Consider the following 18,174-nt stretch of genomic DNA (forward strand, 5'->3'; position numbering starts at 1 on the left):
CTACTCTGGGACCCCATAGACAGCCTGCTTTGTGACAGCTCTCTCAGGGATGTGCAAGTCTCCTGAGACAGTGAGAGTGAATAAGTGCAGAGATTTTATCGCTGTACTCTGTGGTACCAGGATACCTGCCATTAATCTGACGATACTCTCCTGCATAGACTAATGCAGACTGAATACCTTACAAAGCCAGAAAATAGCTTCAGCATGAATCTCATCTTTCTTCTCCTTTACCGGACAGTTTTGCAAAACTATCTAAAAACCTCAAAGCAAAGAGTAACAAATCATGCTTTCTTTTCTGATGAAATACTCCTCCATTTTGGAGGTACTAAATCACATTTTAAAGTTGCAAAACTGTCAGAGTGTATTTAACTTGTGTTGCTTCATATTCCTGATTCAGCAATTGTTGAAGACATGGCTTTATAAGGGACTAAAGAGACAGCAGTAAGTGACACACGGTACTGTGAGCAGCACAGTACCCATTTGTCCCTACCAGAGGGACAGGGAAGAAAGTCACAAGAGGTTGTGTTTGAAGACGAGGTCATGTTGTGTCTGAAGATTCTGGTGTTTCTTTTATTCCTCCATGCACAGCCTGCCAAACCCTCTCCCATACCTTCTGAATCCTCAGAAGACCAAAGTACACAAATTGCTCAGGTAAATTAACTATCTGTGGAATGGTGGTTGCTTTCCTGGTTCCTAGGACATTTTGAGGGTTATTTTCTCTTTTCAATCTAAACTGCCTGAAGGAAATTAACTGTGTGGTTTGGTTGAGCCTCTCTTTTCAGTGATCTAGAGGTTTCCAACCTGGGAATGCTGGGCTTTCCAAAATCTAGTTATGAAAGCAAGTGAGTGGCCTCTTCAAAGCCTGGACATGCACCTCTGCAGAACGCATCCAGCTGGAAACCCCTTTAGAAGCAATGGTTTTGTTTATAAAACTTTCTGTTAATGACTTTCTTTCTCATCTATGGCTTTGTCTTAGAGTATGCTTGTAATCCAGTTGTACATGCCTGCTGCCTCTACTATAGGACATTGTTTTGCAACCAAAACTGCTAGATATAGAAGAGAGCACATAAATGAGAGATTATAATGGAATTAGTAAGTAGTGTAATCAGATTTCCCAGCACTAGACTGTCAACCTTACAAACTCTTAGGGGTTGTTTTTGCGGGGGGGGGGGGGAGGATGGTATCAGGAATCGAACTCATGACCTCACACTTGCCAAACAGGCACTGTGCAGCTGAACTATATCCCCAGAAACTCTAATAAACTCTTGGAAGCATTCTATGAGCAAACCAAATACCTTTCTTTCCCTATTGCTTTATAGTTTGAAAGGCCAAAGCTTTAAGAAATACAAGGGAAGGCTGTCAAAACTTTCTCATGCATAATTTTGTTACCTTTACAGTTTGGGAAAAACATTATTCTTGATACTTCTTTTCCTTATAATGACAAATATTCCCTTAGACAATGCAACATGTAAAGTATCAATTGCATATTCTATATAAGGCCCTCTGCTAATTTTATTACATTCCCATGATTATTACATCCGTTACAGAGGCCAAAGTGAATCTTAAATCAGAAAAGTAATGTGTCCAAGTTTGCACAATTAATCCATAGCAGAGCTAAGTAAGATTTACCCAAGCCTATCCAATCTCAGTGTGTGTGCTCTGTGTGATGTCACCTAAAAAGTTGGGACAGGTAGTCCCAGGCTTCACAAGGTGTGATGAAGAAGTTTCATGATTGGCTTATTAACACTCCTCTGAAACTTTATTTCCAAATGAGTGTTGACCCTTTCCAAAAAATTATTTGGTGAGTAAAATTCTAATATCAGTGTTGCTACCTTTGTCCAAAAACATAGCTAGAATTCTTCGGAAATGATCAATTCTCATTTAAGAGACAATACAGCAGTTGGAACCTAAATTGTCATTTTGTAAGTTCCTCACTTCCCTATCCCTCCCTTTCTTTATGTAGATAATTAAAACTTCTTTCCAGTAGTAAATAGGATTTTTTAAAAAACTGATTATTTTAACAGACATTTAAAAATACTAATCCTAATTCTTAAATAAAAATAAGAAGGCAGTATCCTCACTATAAATAACATTTTGTATGTGTGATTTGATCTTTATCCTTCATGAGACACCTATTTTTATGTATAAGTATTATTTGGAGCACTGAATGGAGGATCAGTTTTTTCCAGTAGCCATTGTTCCATCAAAGTCAAACTGCAAAGCTGTTACTGTACATGTGGCTGTCAGGTTATTAGTCCTCACTTGAACTCTGCAATTACTTAGAAAGAATTGCAAAACTGAGAACTGAAGACAATTTCAAAGTAAGGTCCTATGTATGCTTATTTTGTCCAGAATTACCTAGAAAAGTTCTACCACTTGCAAGTGAAGAATTATCGATCTTCAATTCAGAATAGCACTGATATGTTTGTTGAAAAACTTAAAGAAATGCAGCATTTTTTTGGATTGAATGTGACGGGGAAGCCAAATGCAGAAACTCTGGAGATGATGAAAAGGCCTCGCTGCGGAGTGCCTGATTCTGGCGAGTATATGATGACCCCAGGAAACCCCAAGTGGAAACACACAAGCCTCACCTACAGGTAATTTTTCTGGAGGTTCAGACTTCATTCAGTCAGCTAGTAGTGACTGAGCTCTAATGACGTGCAGACAATGTTTTTGAACATAGGATACCCAAAGGATAAAAGATAAAAACCCCTGAACTTGCAGAGCTATGAACAATGAAGAATGAATAAAATGTGAATATTATGAGAATGAAAGGCTAGAGACCTAATAGGTTCATTTCACCCCAAAGCCTGTCATTTTTCTCATCCTTCTCCAAATAATATAAACAATGTGAAGTTGTCTCTCTAGACACTCATTTTAAGGTCAAAATAAGGCTTAGAAAATCTAGTCCCACTTCCCACACGTGAGTAATAATAATAATATCCTGTATTTGTGGGCCACTGTTTACCAAATAATGCACTAGGAGGGATCCTATTTTATTGTCCTCATTTTACAGATGAGGACACTGAGGTAATTTCTCCAGTCCTGTCTGTCTTCAGTCCTGAGGTTCGCACTCCTCTTGTACTCCCCTCCCGCGATAGGGCAACGCAAATGCAACTCACTCCAACAAGAGCAACTTGGTGTGCTCACAGGAGATTGCTCTATGCAATAACAAATGCCTCATGTACCTTCTTGTCTTGAAGGATCGTAAATTATACACCACAGTTGTTTCAGGCTGACGTGGAAACAGCTATTGAAAAAGCTTTTCAGGTGTGGAGTGGTGCATCACCTCTGACCTTCACCAGGACCACAGAGAAAGAAGCAGACATCAACATTGGTTTCTTCCATAGAGGTGTGTTCGATGCAGTCATGCTCAGTTTTGCTTTCTCTGGCTAACCTGAAGTGTCACAAAGACAAAACATAAATTATCTTGTTTTAGACCATGGTGACAATTCTCCATTTGATGGGCCCAACGGAATTCTTGCTCATGCCTTTCAGCCAGGTCAAGGTATTGGAGGAGATGCTCATTTTGATGCAGAAGAAATATGGACTGTAAGCTCAAAAGGTAAATTAACCAAGATTTTATTACATGCAGTTTCTGAATTACCTTTGTCTCCATAAGAATATGCCCACGTGTGTATACATCTATATATACACACACACACATACACATAATTACAGTAATATTTCAAATTCATAAAAATAGATCATTTAAAACCTGTGCCACCTCAAGACACTAAGTTATTTAGGTTTTAAAAAATCCAAAGCTAATTACTGACTGTATTTCCTAACCTAATTATCTTCATACATTTGTGCTGCTGTAACAGAATACCTGAGACTGGGTAACTGACAAGCAAGAGAAACTTATTTTCTCATGGTTTTAGAGGCCAGATAGTCCAGGACAAAGTGTTGGCTTCCGAAGAGGCTCTCCTCATGAGGGCAGGAGACAGAAGGCAGGACAAAAGGGCCAATTCTCAGCCTGGAGCCCTTTTCCTGCAGTGTTAGTGTAAACTTCTCATTAGGCCCCACTCCCAACACTGTTGCATTGGGATTAAGCTTCTAAGACATGAATTGCTGAGAGATACATTCAGATCCTAACAGGCAGGCGTCAGATCAAATCCTGCCTGCCCCTGTCTGTGTGAGGCCGTATTGTAGGAAATCCACATTGATTCATCCATGCTTCATCCACGACTGCTTTTTCTCTGCAGCCAAAGGGCTCAGTTGGTGCAGAGAAGCACAAAGCCTAAAAATGTTGCTGGGTGTTGCTTCAGGTCATCTCTTTTTTAAAATTTGAAATGTAATGATGTTTGAAAAGGCCTATTATTTAAATTTTTGCAAACTCAGAAATAATCAAATTCCCAAAATAATAGGATAATTTGGAAGGTTATTCTATTAGGAAAAAACAGCCACATTCTCTCCTCCAGTTATTTCATTTTCATAGATCTCTTTCAACAGTATGTTCCCATTTAGCAAACCACTCCTTTGAGGGAAATAATCTCATAACAAGAAAGCAGCACCGTCTGATGGGAAGAAAAAAAATGTGAGAACAGCACTACATAGACCATGTAGCACTGGACAAGGTAACAAAGTGTACTTTTTAGAAAATACTAGAAGCAACAGAGCACATTTTAGATAACAAAGAGAAAAGTAACTTCTGTTTTCTTGCTTGACACCTGAGCCTCTCACCACTTTCTGAACATCTAAGTTGTCAGTGCATACTCTGCCTAACCCCTGTGCTCAGAACTGTGTGTACAAAAGACAGATACTGATGCCCGCTGTTCCTATGCCACCCATTAACTAGGATGATCATCTGCTTAATGATACAAATTCCTACCTCAGCTACCAACTACCCCCTTCCAGTCACTTCCCCTTCTTGGTTTTGTTTTGTTTTTGCTTTTTTTGTTTGTTTGTTTGTTTAGTTTTTGGTCGGGGGGGTGTTGCACTGCAGCAAGATTTTTTTCGATCTTGAGTTGTATTACTCTCCCTCTTAAATGTTTTCAGTATTTCCTGGTCTCCACCAAATCGAGCCCAAGTATCATCACTTGGAATTGAAGGTTCTTAGTGATTGTCCATCCTCATCTTTCTTGGCTTGTTTTCATATTTCAAATACACAGCCATATCGCGATTTGACTATTCCATCTTCCCTATATTAACTCATAACACTTTGTCTTCCTGAAATGTTTTTCCCGGACCCCTAACTCTGCCTTCCAAAATCCCTCTCATACAACCATGCAATGACAAGGGCATCCTCGACCTTGTCTTCAGCTGGTGATGAGGTCTTCCTCAGAAGATTTCTGACACTTCTGAATCTCTTTCCTAGCTGTTCTCATTCATTGTTTTGTGTGCTCAAGTTGTTGGCACACATATTTCCCCTTCCAGATTATGCACTCCTGCAGCGCAGAGAATCAAACTCAAATCCCCCAAAGCCTCTTGCATTGTAACCCAGGCACTTAATGATGAATTTTGAGATACATAATGTTCCTTAATGTATAATGGAAGAATATGGTGAAAAAAAAAGCCAGTCTTGGAGCACTGGTAGAATTTCACTTTCTCATTATTAACAGAAAGTTGAACATTTAAAAGCACAGGTCTTGACTCCAGGTCTACAACTTACTAATTGCAAGAGTGATAAAAAGATATTTAAAAGCTGTGTGCTTTAGCTCTTTTACTGTAAAAATATTACCAATAAAACTTCATAAAATTGTTGTAAGGATTGTACATTATTACAGTGTCTAGCATATGGTGGGTACTCTACAACTACGATTACTGTTTTTTTTTTTCCAAAGTAGGTTTATAAGGACTGTACGTTAATGAGAAGGTACATAAGTTGGTTGGACAGAAAGACTCAGACTAGAAGTTGAGCCCTCAAATATTTGCAGGAGTCAGATGAGGGCTCTTTTGAGGGCCAGGTAAAGGAGTTTGGGCTTATTGATAGGAAGTAGGACCCTTATAGTTTGAATGCCTACCACCCCTGATCTGCATGGAGTCATTCACCATGAATGCTTCTATTTCAGGTTACAATCTGTTTCTTGTTGCTGCTCATGAATTTGGCCATTCTCTGGGGCTCTCTCACTCCACAGACCCTGGTGCCTTGATGTATCCCAACTACGCTTTCAGCGATCCCAATACCTACTCACTCCCTCAAGATGACATCAATGGCATTCAGGCCATCTATGGTAAGTTTATCTGAAGAACCAGGAAGTAAATGGTGGGACCAGGGAACAAGCACAGGAATGAACCCCAGCAGTCCCGCACCTGAGTATATCTTCCTTTGTGCGTCTCTCTCATTCCATCTTTAGGGTAAGTTCAAATCAAACTCTAAACATCACCAGTAGTAACTTTAGCATTAGCAAAGAAGACCTTGGGGACTTAGTTTTTAATTCTGCCTTAAAATGTTAGGACAAGATACATCATGGTGCTTCTCAGTTTTTACCTCTGAACAGTGTAGATTTTTCCCTTCTCTTCTACTCCTCAATGTTGTATATTCTAAGAAGACACGACTTTTCCTGTTTGTATAACAATCCTGCTCAAAGACATATTTATCAAAGAAATTTTCACATATCCCCATAAGGGGACATTTATATAACATGTGAAGGATGTTCACTAAAGTCTTGTTCATGGTAGGAGAAGTTGGAGGGCCCCAGCAGATCTATCAAGAGAAGAAAACATCAGTACAACACGGTGGATGTGTACTATGGGTAAGGCACAGCCATCAGAAGCTCAGGATTAGGATATACCCTGAAAAGTATCATTATTTTGATTAAACAAACAAAAACCTTAAAAAGGTGAACCAATACTTTGTAAAATAGTCTGATAGATTGTTCTTCAGATGAAGACCTTCAGCTTCCTGAGGAGCAGCTAAAGTATAATAATAGTCACACTGAATTTAACACTTAATAAAAATCCTTTTTCTCCACAGGACCTTCAAACAACCCTATCCAGCCTACTGGACCAAGCACTCCTACAGCCTGTGACCCCAGACTGACATTTGATGCTGTTACCACACTCCGGGGAGAAATATTTTTCTTCAAAGACAAGTATAAAACTCAATTTTCCATTCCTTTGACTTCTTATTGACATACCTTAGAACTGGATTCTAATTAAATTACATATTAGCTTTTTCTTTGAATTCTACACATATGCAGCTCACTAGAATTTTTTATACATTTTGCTGGGCAGCACAAAATGTCAAGAAGAAAAACTTAAAACATTCACAAGCATTCACATATTTGTTGTGATGTAAACAGATATAAGCTATAGTTACTTGGGAACTTAATAGGTGAGTTGAACTCAATCAAAACATCATTCAAATGCATCCAAAATTTTTCAAGTAAAAAGAGACTCCCCCTTAACTAGCAGTGAGTCAAATCATCTAACTGAAAAGTTCCAGTTTTCTACCAGCTGCTTTATGACTGTAGAGTCACAGGCTGAATGTGTGTGCTGTTGGTTTTTATCAGTGTCTATATATCCTTAATATGTAAAAGAAAAATTATGAAAAATACTGACAAAGATTGTGAATGTGCCAATAAGGGACAATGTCAAATGTAACCAAATATGATCATTCTTGTGACATCTTCTGGAAACTGTTGTCTCCAGATGGCCAACAACCCCATAAACCTAGGCATATGTTGGTCACTGTGTTGGAAACTGTATACACTATATTGTTATATCCTCCCTGAAACTTTAAAAAAATTTTTTGAGTACCTGTTTGCAGTACATAAAGATTACATTCACTGTAGGGAGTCACTACTTGTACACAACACATCTTAATCTTATTAGGGCTATTATTTGCCTAAGAGCCCTAGAAACCAACTACTTAGGTGTGTGTGTGTGTGTCTTTCCTTCTGTTCTCCTAGGTTCTTCTGGAGACGGCATCCTCAGCAGCAAGTGCTTGACCTCAATTTTATTTCTCTGTTCTGGCCATCCTTACCCAACGGCATACAAGCAGCTTATGAGGATTCAGATAAAGACCTAGTTTTCATATTTAAAGGTAACTCCATAAAGTTTTTTGCTTATTTTAGTTGTAACAAATGGCAGAGGTGGGGTTCTTTGCTGTTCCGTGCAGATTTGAAAGAGATGAGCTGAGAACAGTGCTGGCCAGGCTTTCACAGGGAGATGACTTGGTTTCCTCGCGATCATGAGCCACTGTGTGAATTGGAGCCAAGTCTGCATCCTCTTCAGACCTTAGTATTCTCCTGCATAAAATAAGACCACGTTAGAACATCTTTATTAAATTTCCCCTCCCTTATCCTAGATAGAATTTGATAACCTCACTTTCATCCTAGATAGGTCATAGTTTAATTTCTATACAGAATCTATACAAAGTAAGATCTTCAATTGTGGAGTTCTGAATATGAGAACTAAAAAGTCTAAATAGTAAATTTTTGAAAATATGAGGAAGAACCATTAAAGATATCCTGACTGTCATGAACTTACAGTTGCCACCTTCATCTTTCAAAGACTATTGGTTCCATTTTAACTTATATGATGAATTTATACAAAGAGATGGTATACAATATTTTGCAGAGATATGAGAACTTTACTTAACATACAACATGAATCATTGACAGGAAACCATTACTGGGTTATGAATGGCTATGACATTCAGCAAGGTTACCCCAGGGATATATCAAACTTTGGATTCCCAAGCACCGTCCGAGCTATTGATGCAGCTGTTTTCTATAGAGGAAAAACATATTTCTTTGTAAACAATCTGTTCTGGAGGTAAGAAAAACTGCTTTTTCAATTAGATGTTAAATCGTGTGCTTTTCTTCCCTGTCTACAAACCACTAACCATTAGCCATGAAGATTTCAAAAATCTAGTGGTCTCCAATAAGTTTTAGAGAGGTTATACCCATTCTTATAAGATAATTGATGTTGCTATGGATTTTGAAAGCTTGTTTTTATAAAATCAAAATATCTTCAAAGTAATAATAAGGATTTTGAATTGTGAAAAATAACACAACTGCATAAAGTGCAAAAAGGGATGCAAAGAAAGACATAGGCTAATTTTCATGTGTGAGTTAAATCCTGACACACGCAAACAAGTATTGTCCATATCTCCATTAGAATTCCATGCCCTGGATGAACTTATTGTTTCTATTTGTATATGCACACGTACATATGTATTAATAGAAGATACACCAGTTAAATAAAATCTTTAGAACACATAAGATCATATTTTTGGCAATAATCTTGCGTCTGCCATAAGAACCCTGTTTTATAATTAATGATAACCATCCAAGTTTATCTGAGTATAACAATAAAACATAATGATAACAATCTGAGTATAACTGATGTTTTATATATAAGTTTTATACATGTGTATACTCTTAGGTAGAAAAATTAACCATTCATAATCCCAGTAAATAGGACACTGTGAAGACCAAATTTTACAAGTGCACGAAAAGGCACTTTGTTAACATTCAGACCACTAAAAGAAAACTATTATTATAATCTATAACAGTCTTAAATCATGTGACATTTTATTCTATCAGGTATGATAATCGAAGACAATCCATGGACCAAGGCTTTCCCAAATGCACATCAATTGCTTTTCCAGGAATAAGAAGTAGAATTGATGCAGTTTTCCAGGAGAATAGTAAGTATGAGGGAAAAAACTTGCTAATAAGCTTGATTAAATTTTAAAATAGCATATTTATATTTAGATGATATATTGGAGTGGGAGGGTAGTATATTTAGATATCTAGGATCTACTGTAAACTAATTCAATAAATTAACTTTTTCTTTGTAGACGTCTTCCTTTTCTTCAGCGGACCAAATTATTATGCCTTTGATTTTACTGCTCAAAGAGTTATTAGACATGGAAGAAGTAATTTATGGCTTAATTGTAGATAAAGTTGAAGCAAAATCGAAAGTAATTGTACCCACTTTCGAATATAGAAGGAAAACCTCACTTGCATATCCATCACTTTAAGTCGTGTTTATACTACCCTCAATTCTTGGTAATTTTTTTTTCTTTTCCCAACACTGAGTCTGTCCTCACTGAAAATGTGCCCGTGGCAGAAGCTGATTCAGTTCTACACATTCTACCTTAGATTAGCAAATCGATCATAAAAAGAAGAAAAGTAAGCCCTCTTTGTGACCTCTGTGTTTACTATCTCATCTGTCTGCTAAAATTCTCTGTTACATCGCTTGCTTATCTGACTTTAAATATTTCTGAGTCTCTTTACATATGACTTATATACATTTGCTACATATGATTGAGACTAGATTTTGATTAGAGGTAAGAATTGTTAAAAATACAGACAAGTACTCTTTGATTTTACAAAACTTATGGTGCTATTTTTCACTCTTGAAAAGAAATAAAGATATACATATTATAAATTGAATTGTGTCTCTCCCAAAGAAAGATATGTTGAAGTCTTAACCCCATATATCAATGAATATGAGTTTATTTGAAACCGGGATCTTTGCATATGTAAACAATTATGTAAAAATAGCATTATACTGGATTACGGTGAACCCTCAATCTGTATAACTTGTGTCCTTATAAAAGTAAGAGCGGGCTGAGAGTAGCACTTGCCTAGCGTGCATGAGATTCTGGGTCCAATTCCCAGCAGGAGGGGAGAGGAGAGGGAGGAAGGCTGAAGAAGGGGGAGAGGGAGAGGGAGAGGGACAGGAGAGAGAAGGCAAAGTAGATGGCGTGATGGACCTACAAGACACAGTACAACCAGGATTTCCAGCAACCAGCAGAAGCTGGGAAGAGGCAAGAAACAATTTTCTCCTACAACCTGAGAGAGGACACCAGGGCTTGTAATGCCTGCTGATTTTGGCTTCTAGCCATGTTTCTGTTGTTTTGAGCCACCAAGTTTGTGATATTTTGTTGCAGCGGTCCTACATCTGTACTTTAAAAAGGGATTCAACACAGAATGCCAATACTGAGGTCCTGCTAAGGATTACTGGGGCTCTTCTCAGGAAAGCAGGGTGGGGGGGACCTCTTGTGTCCCCTTCCCACTCTCCTTCCCCAGTCTCCACAAATGGCCAGCTGCATCTATTGTTCCTTAGCTGTTTACTTTCTGAGATACTCGAGAGGACACACTCAGTACATGACATGACATGACTATGTCTGTACATATGTGACTGAGGCTTACTACACAAACAGCAGCAGCAGGCACAACATTCAGAAAATCTTATACCGGGGCTGGGGATTTAGCTCAGCGGCATAAGCGCCTGCCTTGCAAGCAGGCAGTCATGAGTTTGATCCCCGGTACCTATAAAAAGGAAAAAGACAAAAAAAAAAAAAAATCTTATGCAATTGAATTAACTAACCCCATCGATGTTTTATGTGAACTTTGATGCACAAATTTACTAATGAGCATTTTTTTTGTTGTTAAAACTCTCAGGGTTCATGAGACCTCAAGGTCTAGTCAAGACATCAAAATTATATTTTCACATTTCAACATATTCCAGTGTATTGCAGCTTGTTATATAATATACATGGATTGTAAAATGTATTTCTCACCAGCACATCCTGTATTCTTTCTCCTTCAAAGGATTTAAATCACACAAATAACCATTATGGCACCTTGTTCTGATTCAAAATTATCTGTGAAATTAGTTCAAAATAAATATTTTTATTTTAAATAAAAATAAAATGATCTGTGATCTATTTATAATTTCTTAAAGTGCTAAAGTAATTTCTTAAAGTTCATGCAAATTATAAAAATAATATATTTGTAACCATTTATCCCCTTTTCCAAATAATTATATCAACAGTAAATTTTAGTAACTGTTTCACATTTTGTGAAAATTTTATACACAGTATGTCCTCAAAACTTACCTCAATTATGTCAGCATGTTATTTTCAGTTTAAACTATAAACTATCATTCTACTCATTCATCCCTCATTTATTCATCAGGAATCCATTAATCACCTATAAGCTGTGGTGCTATGTTAGGGAAAGGAGTGGGATGTATACCCAATTCATTGCATTGGTGTAACAAGTGTAAAAGTATATTTGCACACTCAATTTTTTTTTGTCTTTTTCCTTTTTATCGGTACCAGGGATCGAACTCACGACTGCCTGCTTGCAAGGCAGGCGCTTATGCTGCTGAGCTAAATCCCCAGCCCCTGCACACTCAATTTTTAACCATAGTGTCAATTTCAGGTTACTATATTTTCTAAAACTTCCTGTAAAAGTCAACTTTTACAGTCAAAAATATGAAACATGCATTTTTTTCAAAACACCTGCTAAATCTGTAAACTAGTGGTAATATATTCTTTTTTTAATCTTTTTGAGGCAGACCTTTGGTATGCACTTCAGGCTGGCCTTGACTCACAATGATCCTCCTACCTCAGGCTCCCGAGTGCTGGGATAACAGGCATGTGTGCCATGCCCAGCCTTATAATAGATTCCCGTTCCAAACCTCATCTGTTCCATTTAGGTGACAACTGAGTTCATATTATTTCTTTAACCATATTTCACAGTCATGGGAAATGAATCACAGTATAAAGCATAACAAGGAATTTGAAAATTTTTTATTTCCTTTTTATTTTCTGCTTACTATATGTGAGTATCGGAGATATAAGAATTTATATGTGAATATAGGAGATATAGAATTTAAGCTTAAAATTCAAGATTCCTTTTCATTTAGGTTGAGTTCATTAAAAGCAAAACTTGTGAAGCTCCTGATCCTATTATTTTTGGAGGAGGGACACAGTCCCAGGAAGCAAGTGGAATGAGATAGGGAAGAAGGGAAGGTCAGTGCAAGTACAAGACAAGGACACAGAATCCAGCTTTCTGCTAGGGACAGCCAGCGCTTGACTCCACCAGCCCCCGAGACGCCTCCAGAGCACTGTTTAGCTGTTAATGTTTTCAGTGTACAGGAGGCTGGAACCTTCCTGCTTCCTGTCCAGTCTGCACTGGGTGAGGTTTGTCCTTGATGATACCTACTGCCTTACACTTCTGCGATGCATCTTGACACTGACCTGGCAGCTCTCCGGTATCACTGGTAGAAATTAGAAAGATGCAGCATGTACTTAAGATTGGACTTTGTCACAGTGAGGTGAGCTGTACAAACCTGTCCACCACTGCTGCAGGTAAGGCAAAGGGATGCCAAGGAGATATGGCGTAGGGCACCACAGGCATCTAGGAGAAAAGATTTAGAGATACGGACACTGGAGAAATCTCAGTGGCCCAGGCTGCTAGTAACTTCTTGAGACATTCATCCATTGTCATTTTCTGTTCTGAAGGAGACTCCATTTTCCTTAGATGTGACAACGCAGCCTACTATAACACTACACTTTGTAACCTTGCTTAAAGGTAAATGGGTCGATCTTTCAACTTCTTGGAAAAATCTGTAAACTAAATATTGTGTGGAACTTCTTGAAAAAGACTGAAGATTTACTTTTATTTTGTTTTCCCTCTTTCTTCTGTCCATAGTGCAAATGCAATGGTTAGTTTGAGAAATCAGATCAACAGGCACTGTAGTAAGAGACAGCGGTAACAGGGTAGATGTTCCCTACACCCCTGAGGATGTGGCATTCCCATAGAAATCCTGGACTACCAAAACTTGTATCTGACAGAAAAGTACATTTTAATTTTATTAAGAATGCGTTATTTTGGGATTTTGTGTTGTGTTCAAACACATCTCATCCTAACTACTACATCATACTAAATGTCTCTGTCTCGCTTCTCTGCAGTGAAGGTCATAGTTCACCAGTCCTGCCCATGTGTGTGAGAGCTGCCAGTCAGCTTTCCTATCTCTCTTTCATAAACAGATTGCACACACAGTCACCAGCATCTGAAAAAGGAATATAGTGTTTAAAAAAAAAAGGTCTGAAAGAAACTTTGAAGGAATAGAGACAATCTAGGGAGCAAAAGTAAATATGAAAATAAACTAAAATATTTAATATTATTAGCAAAGACAATATTTTACATCCCCAAACACTTAAAATGCAAAAAAGTAAAAAAAATTACATAGAGAACTGGAAAGAACTCATTGAAATTAAAAATACGACAGGTGAAGTAATCAATAGGTGAATAGTCAAAAGAATAAAATAGGAGAGAAATAGTAAAGGTTATATTTAAAACAAAAGCTCAATCCAGGGGGATCAATAGAGACACATCTCAGAAACTGATAAGTAAAAATGATATGAAAAATTATAAAAGAAATAATATAGGAATTTAATCTCCAATCAGTTTGGCCCACTTACCACAAGTGTTGGCTAGAAGATGTTAACAAAAAAATTTTTAAGATAGTAAAATACAACAAAACAAAGCCAATCAAGACAATGCAACAAAAATGGTAGAAAGATGCAGCACATACTTGAGGTTGGACTTTGTCACAGTGAGGTAAGTGAGATGCAGAACTTCAGAGCACAATACCAGGAAAACAATAATAATTACCGCAATATATCTCATTATCTTCGTAATAGTTGTCCATTCCATCAGGTATAGCAAATTCAAATCAAAAACAAAACAGAATAAAACCAATCAAAACAGAATATTGAATAGAGCAAAACAATTAATCAGAACAAAGCAAAACAGTGAAAACAATATTGGCCTTCAAAGACAAGATAGAAGGAAATGCCCCATGTTTGCTATATTGCACACTGTCATCCTCCAGAGAGATACTCAGACTTCTGGCCCCAGGGCTGCCTAATCAACCAAACAATACAAGCATTTAGTTGCTTTACATACCTTAGTTGTTATCAACTCAGGCTGTCGTTGGAACTATCTGGTTGCTAACGGGAGTAGGGAACACGTTTGATTCCCAGCCCATGCACTAGTAGGCTCACAGGTGCACACATGCCCCATGCCCACTTACCAGGAAGGCTGGCTGATTGCTTTCCTGGCTGGTTCCCCAAGTCCTAGCATCATTAATGGTAACACAAGAAAACTCACATCAAGAGGTGATATGACTTAAATTGCAAAATATTTGGATAGAGAGAAAATAACCAAATTTTTTCGAATTTTCAAGACACAGTAAAAGACTTCTCGATAGTTATACTAGATTCTGGAATAATGAGACAGTGCCCTCAAATTTCTAAGGGAAATTTATAGGGGCTGGGGATTTAGCTCAGCGGCATAAGTGCCTGCCTTGCAAGCAGGCAGTTGTGAGTTCGATCCCTGGTACCGATAAAAAGGAAAAAGACAAAAAAAAAAAAAAAGAAATTTATTTCAGCCTGAGATTCTAAATAGAGACACATGCTTAAGAGTGAGAACAAAATAATGGGTACTCTTAGGAACAAAATGTTTCAAAACATTCATTTTCATTGCATCATTCCTTAGGAGACTCCCGAGAGATATGCTCCATCAAAGCAAGGGAACAAAGCATGAAATGGATGGAAATTAAATCCAGGATCCAGGGATCTAACAAAGTCACAGTAAAAATGCTCTGTGTGATCACAGGGTGATGGCTTTGCAGCAAACCCAGATTGGTTCTCCAATCATGCTCCAAGCATGCTCAAAGGAATTACTTGGAAGATGGGAGAGTTTGAATGGTCTGTCATATTGGATTATTTTAAGAAGTGTTTAGGGGGCTGGGGATTTAGCTCAGTGGCATAAGTACCTGCCTTGCAAGCAGGCGGTCGTGAGTTCGATCCCCGGTACCGATAAAAAGAGGGGGAAAAAAAGGGTTTAGGGGTTCTATAGGAGGATTTGAAGGAATTCACAAATTCAAGAAAAGTCTCAATTCACCTATCAACTTTAGAGAAGATAACAGGTGTACATAAAAGGAGATATAATGCCTTGTGAATAGTATTTTCACAGTAATGATTGAAAAACACAGGTTACTCATTAATGAAAACTTTACAGCCACACCTTGTATTGGGCTGCTTTGAAACTCTTCAAATTTAATATTCAACACATTTTGGCATGAAAATTTGGTCTGACACTCATTTGGTACTCAATGTGCAAGTGGTAAACTTGGTGTTGGTTGTCTCACGATTTGCTTCCCTTTCCAGCCAAAACAATTTGTTTGGTATTCATCAATTTTGGTCCTCTTTGTACTCTGAGAATGTATTAATGTCAAGAATGGAGGTAGCACTACATAACCCACTTAGGAAAATAGAGGAAGTAAGGTGAAGATAGAGTCCTCCTCTTTCATAGAAAAACATTAGTAACGTAAATATTAAAACACTGAAAGCTCAACAAACAGTAGCATAAATGTCTAGTTAGAAATGCAGAGCTGAGTATGAAGGGAAAACTGGAAGAATAATCACAATTATCTCTGAGGAGTGGGACATGAAGGAATGAAAGACAGAAGTTGGCTTTCATTATAAACGAGATACAGAGGCTTCTTCTTCTTCTTAACTGTAATTTCTGAATTTTGTCCTAAAATATTTCAGAATTTAAAAGCCACAGAACATAATATAATGGACATGCATATGCTCATACCAGGTCCCAAGACCATTGTAACTCATATCTTGATGTGTCTAACACTCCCTTCCATTTTTCTCTCCCCCTGAGACCTACTAGACGACTTTCATATATCAACTAATTTATTTAATAATACTATTTTTATTTCTGAAACAGCATCTATAATCTGGACAGGTTTCAAAGTCAAATGAATTTAGAATGCAGTAAAAAATACAACAGAACAAGACAGAACAAATCCAGTCGAAACAAAGCAGTGACATTGGTACAGAACTTCAAAGCAGGATACTGGGATAGTAGTAATAGATAATATAGTATATTTCATTATTTTCACAATAGTTGTCCAGTCATTTATGTATAGCAAAATCAAACCAATATCAGACCATTGTAAAACCAATTGAAGGAGATACTGAATAGAGCATAACAATCATTACAAACTATAACAGTGAAAATAACCTTTGAAAGGCAGATGAATTTTATACCTAGATTATATTCATAGTAAGTTCTTCAAATATGTCTGAAAATTTTATTCAGAATATCGGCAAGGGGAAAGGAATAAGATTTAGAAGGGTATGTAAAAGGGAATTGACCCTGGGAAAGAAACAGAAAGCAATCTGGCAATTAGTAGAGAAAAGCCAGCGAAAGAGAGAGGATGTGGCTTTGGTTAGCAGTGCTGCTTCACTTGAAAGTAGCCCAGGTAAAAATGGAAACACACTGAAATTGCCCAAGAGGTTCTCCCCGACCATATCTTCACTTCCAATGCTGCTTCTGGCCTTCAAAGTCCTTTATAATCTGTGCTTCCGTGAGTTCTTCTTCTCCCCTGTCAGCTCTCTGCAGCACACTCCATCCCGTCCCCATGGTTTCCTTCTTACCTGATCCAGTGCGAGCAGATCTTCTACAGATCATCCCTGCCCCGCCCCCTGCTTCCCACAGCCCCCCTCTCCTCAGATGCTGCCTTCCTCCAGGGGTTCCGTTTCTGCCTATTCTTCAAGACCTAGTGCCAGCATGAAGCCTCTGCGTCCTACCTATCAGCAGTTACCTGTTCCCTTTATGGTCCTTCCCAGTCTTTACTTTTTTTTTAATTTAAAGGAAAAAAAAAAAAACAGAAAAAGGGTAGAAATGATACATAATTTCAAAAAAAAAAGAGTAAAACCACTAATTGATAAATTACATATTGTTTTCTCAGAAATAGTTGTTCAAGTTACAAAAGTAAAGCATACAAAGTGGACATTTAAACAGTGAGACTGCAAACAGTTCTGTTCAACTATCCAACAAAAACTTAGTAATATGGTTATCAATCCTACACACTTAAACATACATGCAGTTACATCCTTTAGAGCACTTTCTTTTCCTCTTTTTTACAATAGCAATTATACATTTTGAGTTTTATTACTCCTACATTTCTTATTACTTTTTTACACTAGAGACACAATGTGATATTTATAAATATGATATTTATAAATATTTATTTCACTAATGAGGATAGCCTCAAGTTGTCGCCACTTGCCTATAAAGGCCTCGAGATCATTGTTTTTTATAGCTGAGTAATCTTGTCAGTCTTTGTTGTAGTTAGGGGTTGCGCAGAGAACAATTAGAATCAGGACATGGAGTTTATAATATTATTTTTATAATGGTCACTAGGAATTAACACAAGAAAATGAAGGAAATCTATCCGCAACACCAAAGACATAGAATATTTAGTCAAGGGCCTAAATCCCACAGCAATGTCCCAGTGAGTCCAGAGAAAAACCTAGAGCTCAGGACAATGCCTCCCACAAGTCCAACTGGAGGTCCAGAGCCCACAAGGACTCACACTAGTCTCTTTTATGGA

General features: G+C 37.6%; 1 protein-coding gene across 1 annotated transcript; it reads left to right on the top strand.

The window, feature by feature from the left end:
• The first annotated feature begins 445 nt into the window (after positions 1-445).
• Positions 446-11,540, top strand: Mmp8 (matrix metallopeptidase 8). Its single transcript, XM_003472793.4, has 10 exons — positions 446-651; positions 2,353-2,597; positions 3,204-3,352; positions 3,440-3,565; positions 6,015-6,176; positions 6,920-7,037; positions 7,857-7,990; positions 8,571-8,724; positions 9,498-9,601; positions 9,755-11,540. The coding sequence occupies exons 1-10, from the start codon at positions 541-543 to the stop codon at positions 9,856-9,858; spliced, it is 1,407 nt and encodes a 468-aa protein (XP_003472841.1). The 5' UTR covers positions 446-540; the 3' UTR covers positions 9,859-11,540.
• Positions 11,541-18,174: the final 6,634 nt, after the last annotated feature.

The sequence above is a fragment of the Cavia porcellus genome, unplaced genomic scaffold (genome assembly GCF_034190915.1).
Source record: "Cavia porcellus strain 051 isolate PalLab524CR breed Dunkin Hartley unplaced genomic scaffold, mCavPor4.1 scaffold_9, whole genome shotgun sequence".
Classification (NCBI taxonomy): Eukaryota; Metazoa; Chordata; class Mammalia; order Rodentia; family Caviidae; genus Cavia; species Cavia porcellus.

Bases quoted from the DNA above. Each gene is read 5' to 3' on its own strand.
- Mmp8 (XM_003472793.4), top strand. From the start codon at position 541: ATGTTGTGTCTGAAGATTCTGGTGTTTCTTTTATTCCTCCATGCACAG. The intron at 8,725-9,497 runs GTAAGAAAAACT...TTATTCTATCAG, and splicing joins GTAAACAATCTGTTCTGGAG to GTATGATAATCGAAGACAAT. The intron at 9,602-9,754 runs GTAAGTATGAGG...TTTTCTTTGTAG, and splicing joins TGCAGTTTTCCAGGAGAATA to ACGTCTTCCTTTTCTTCAGC.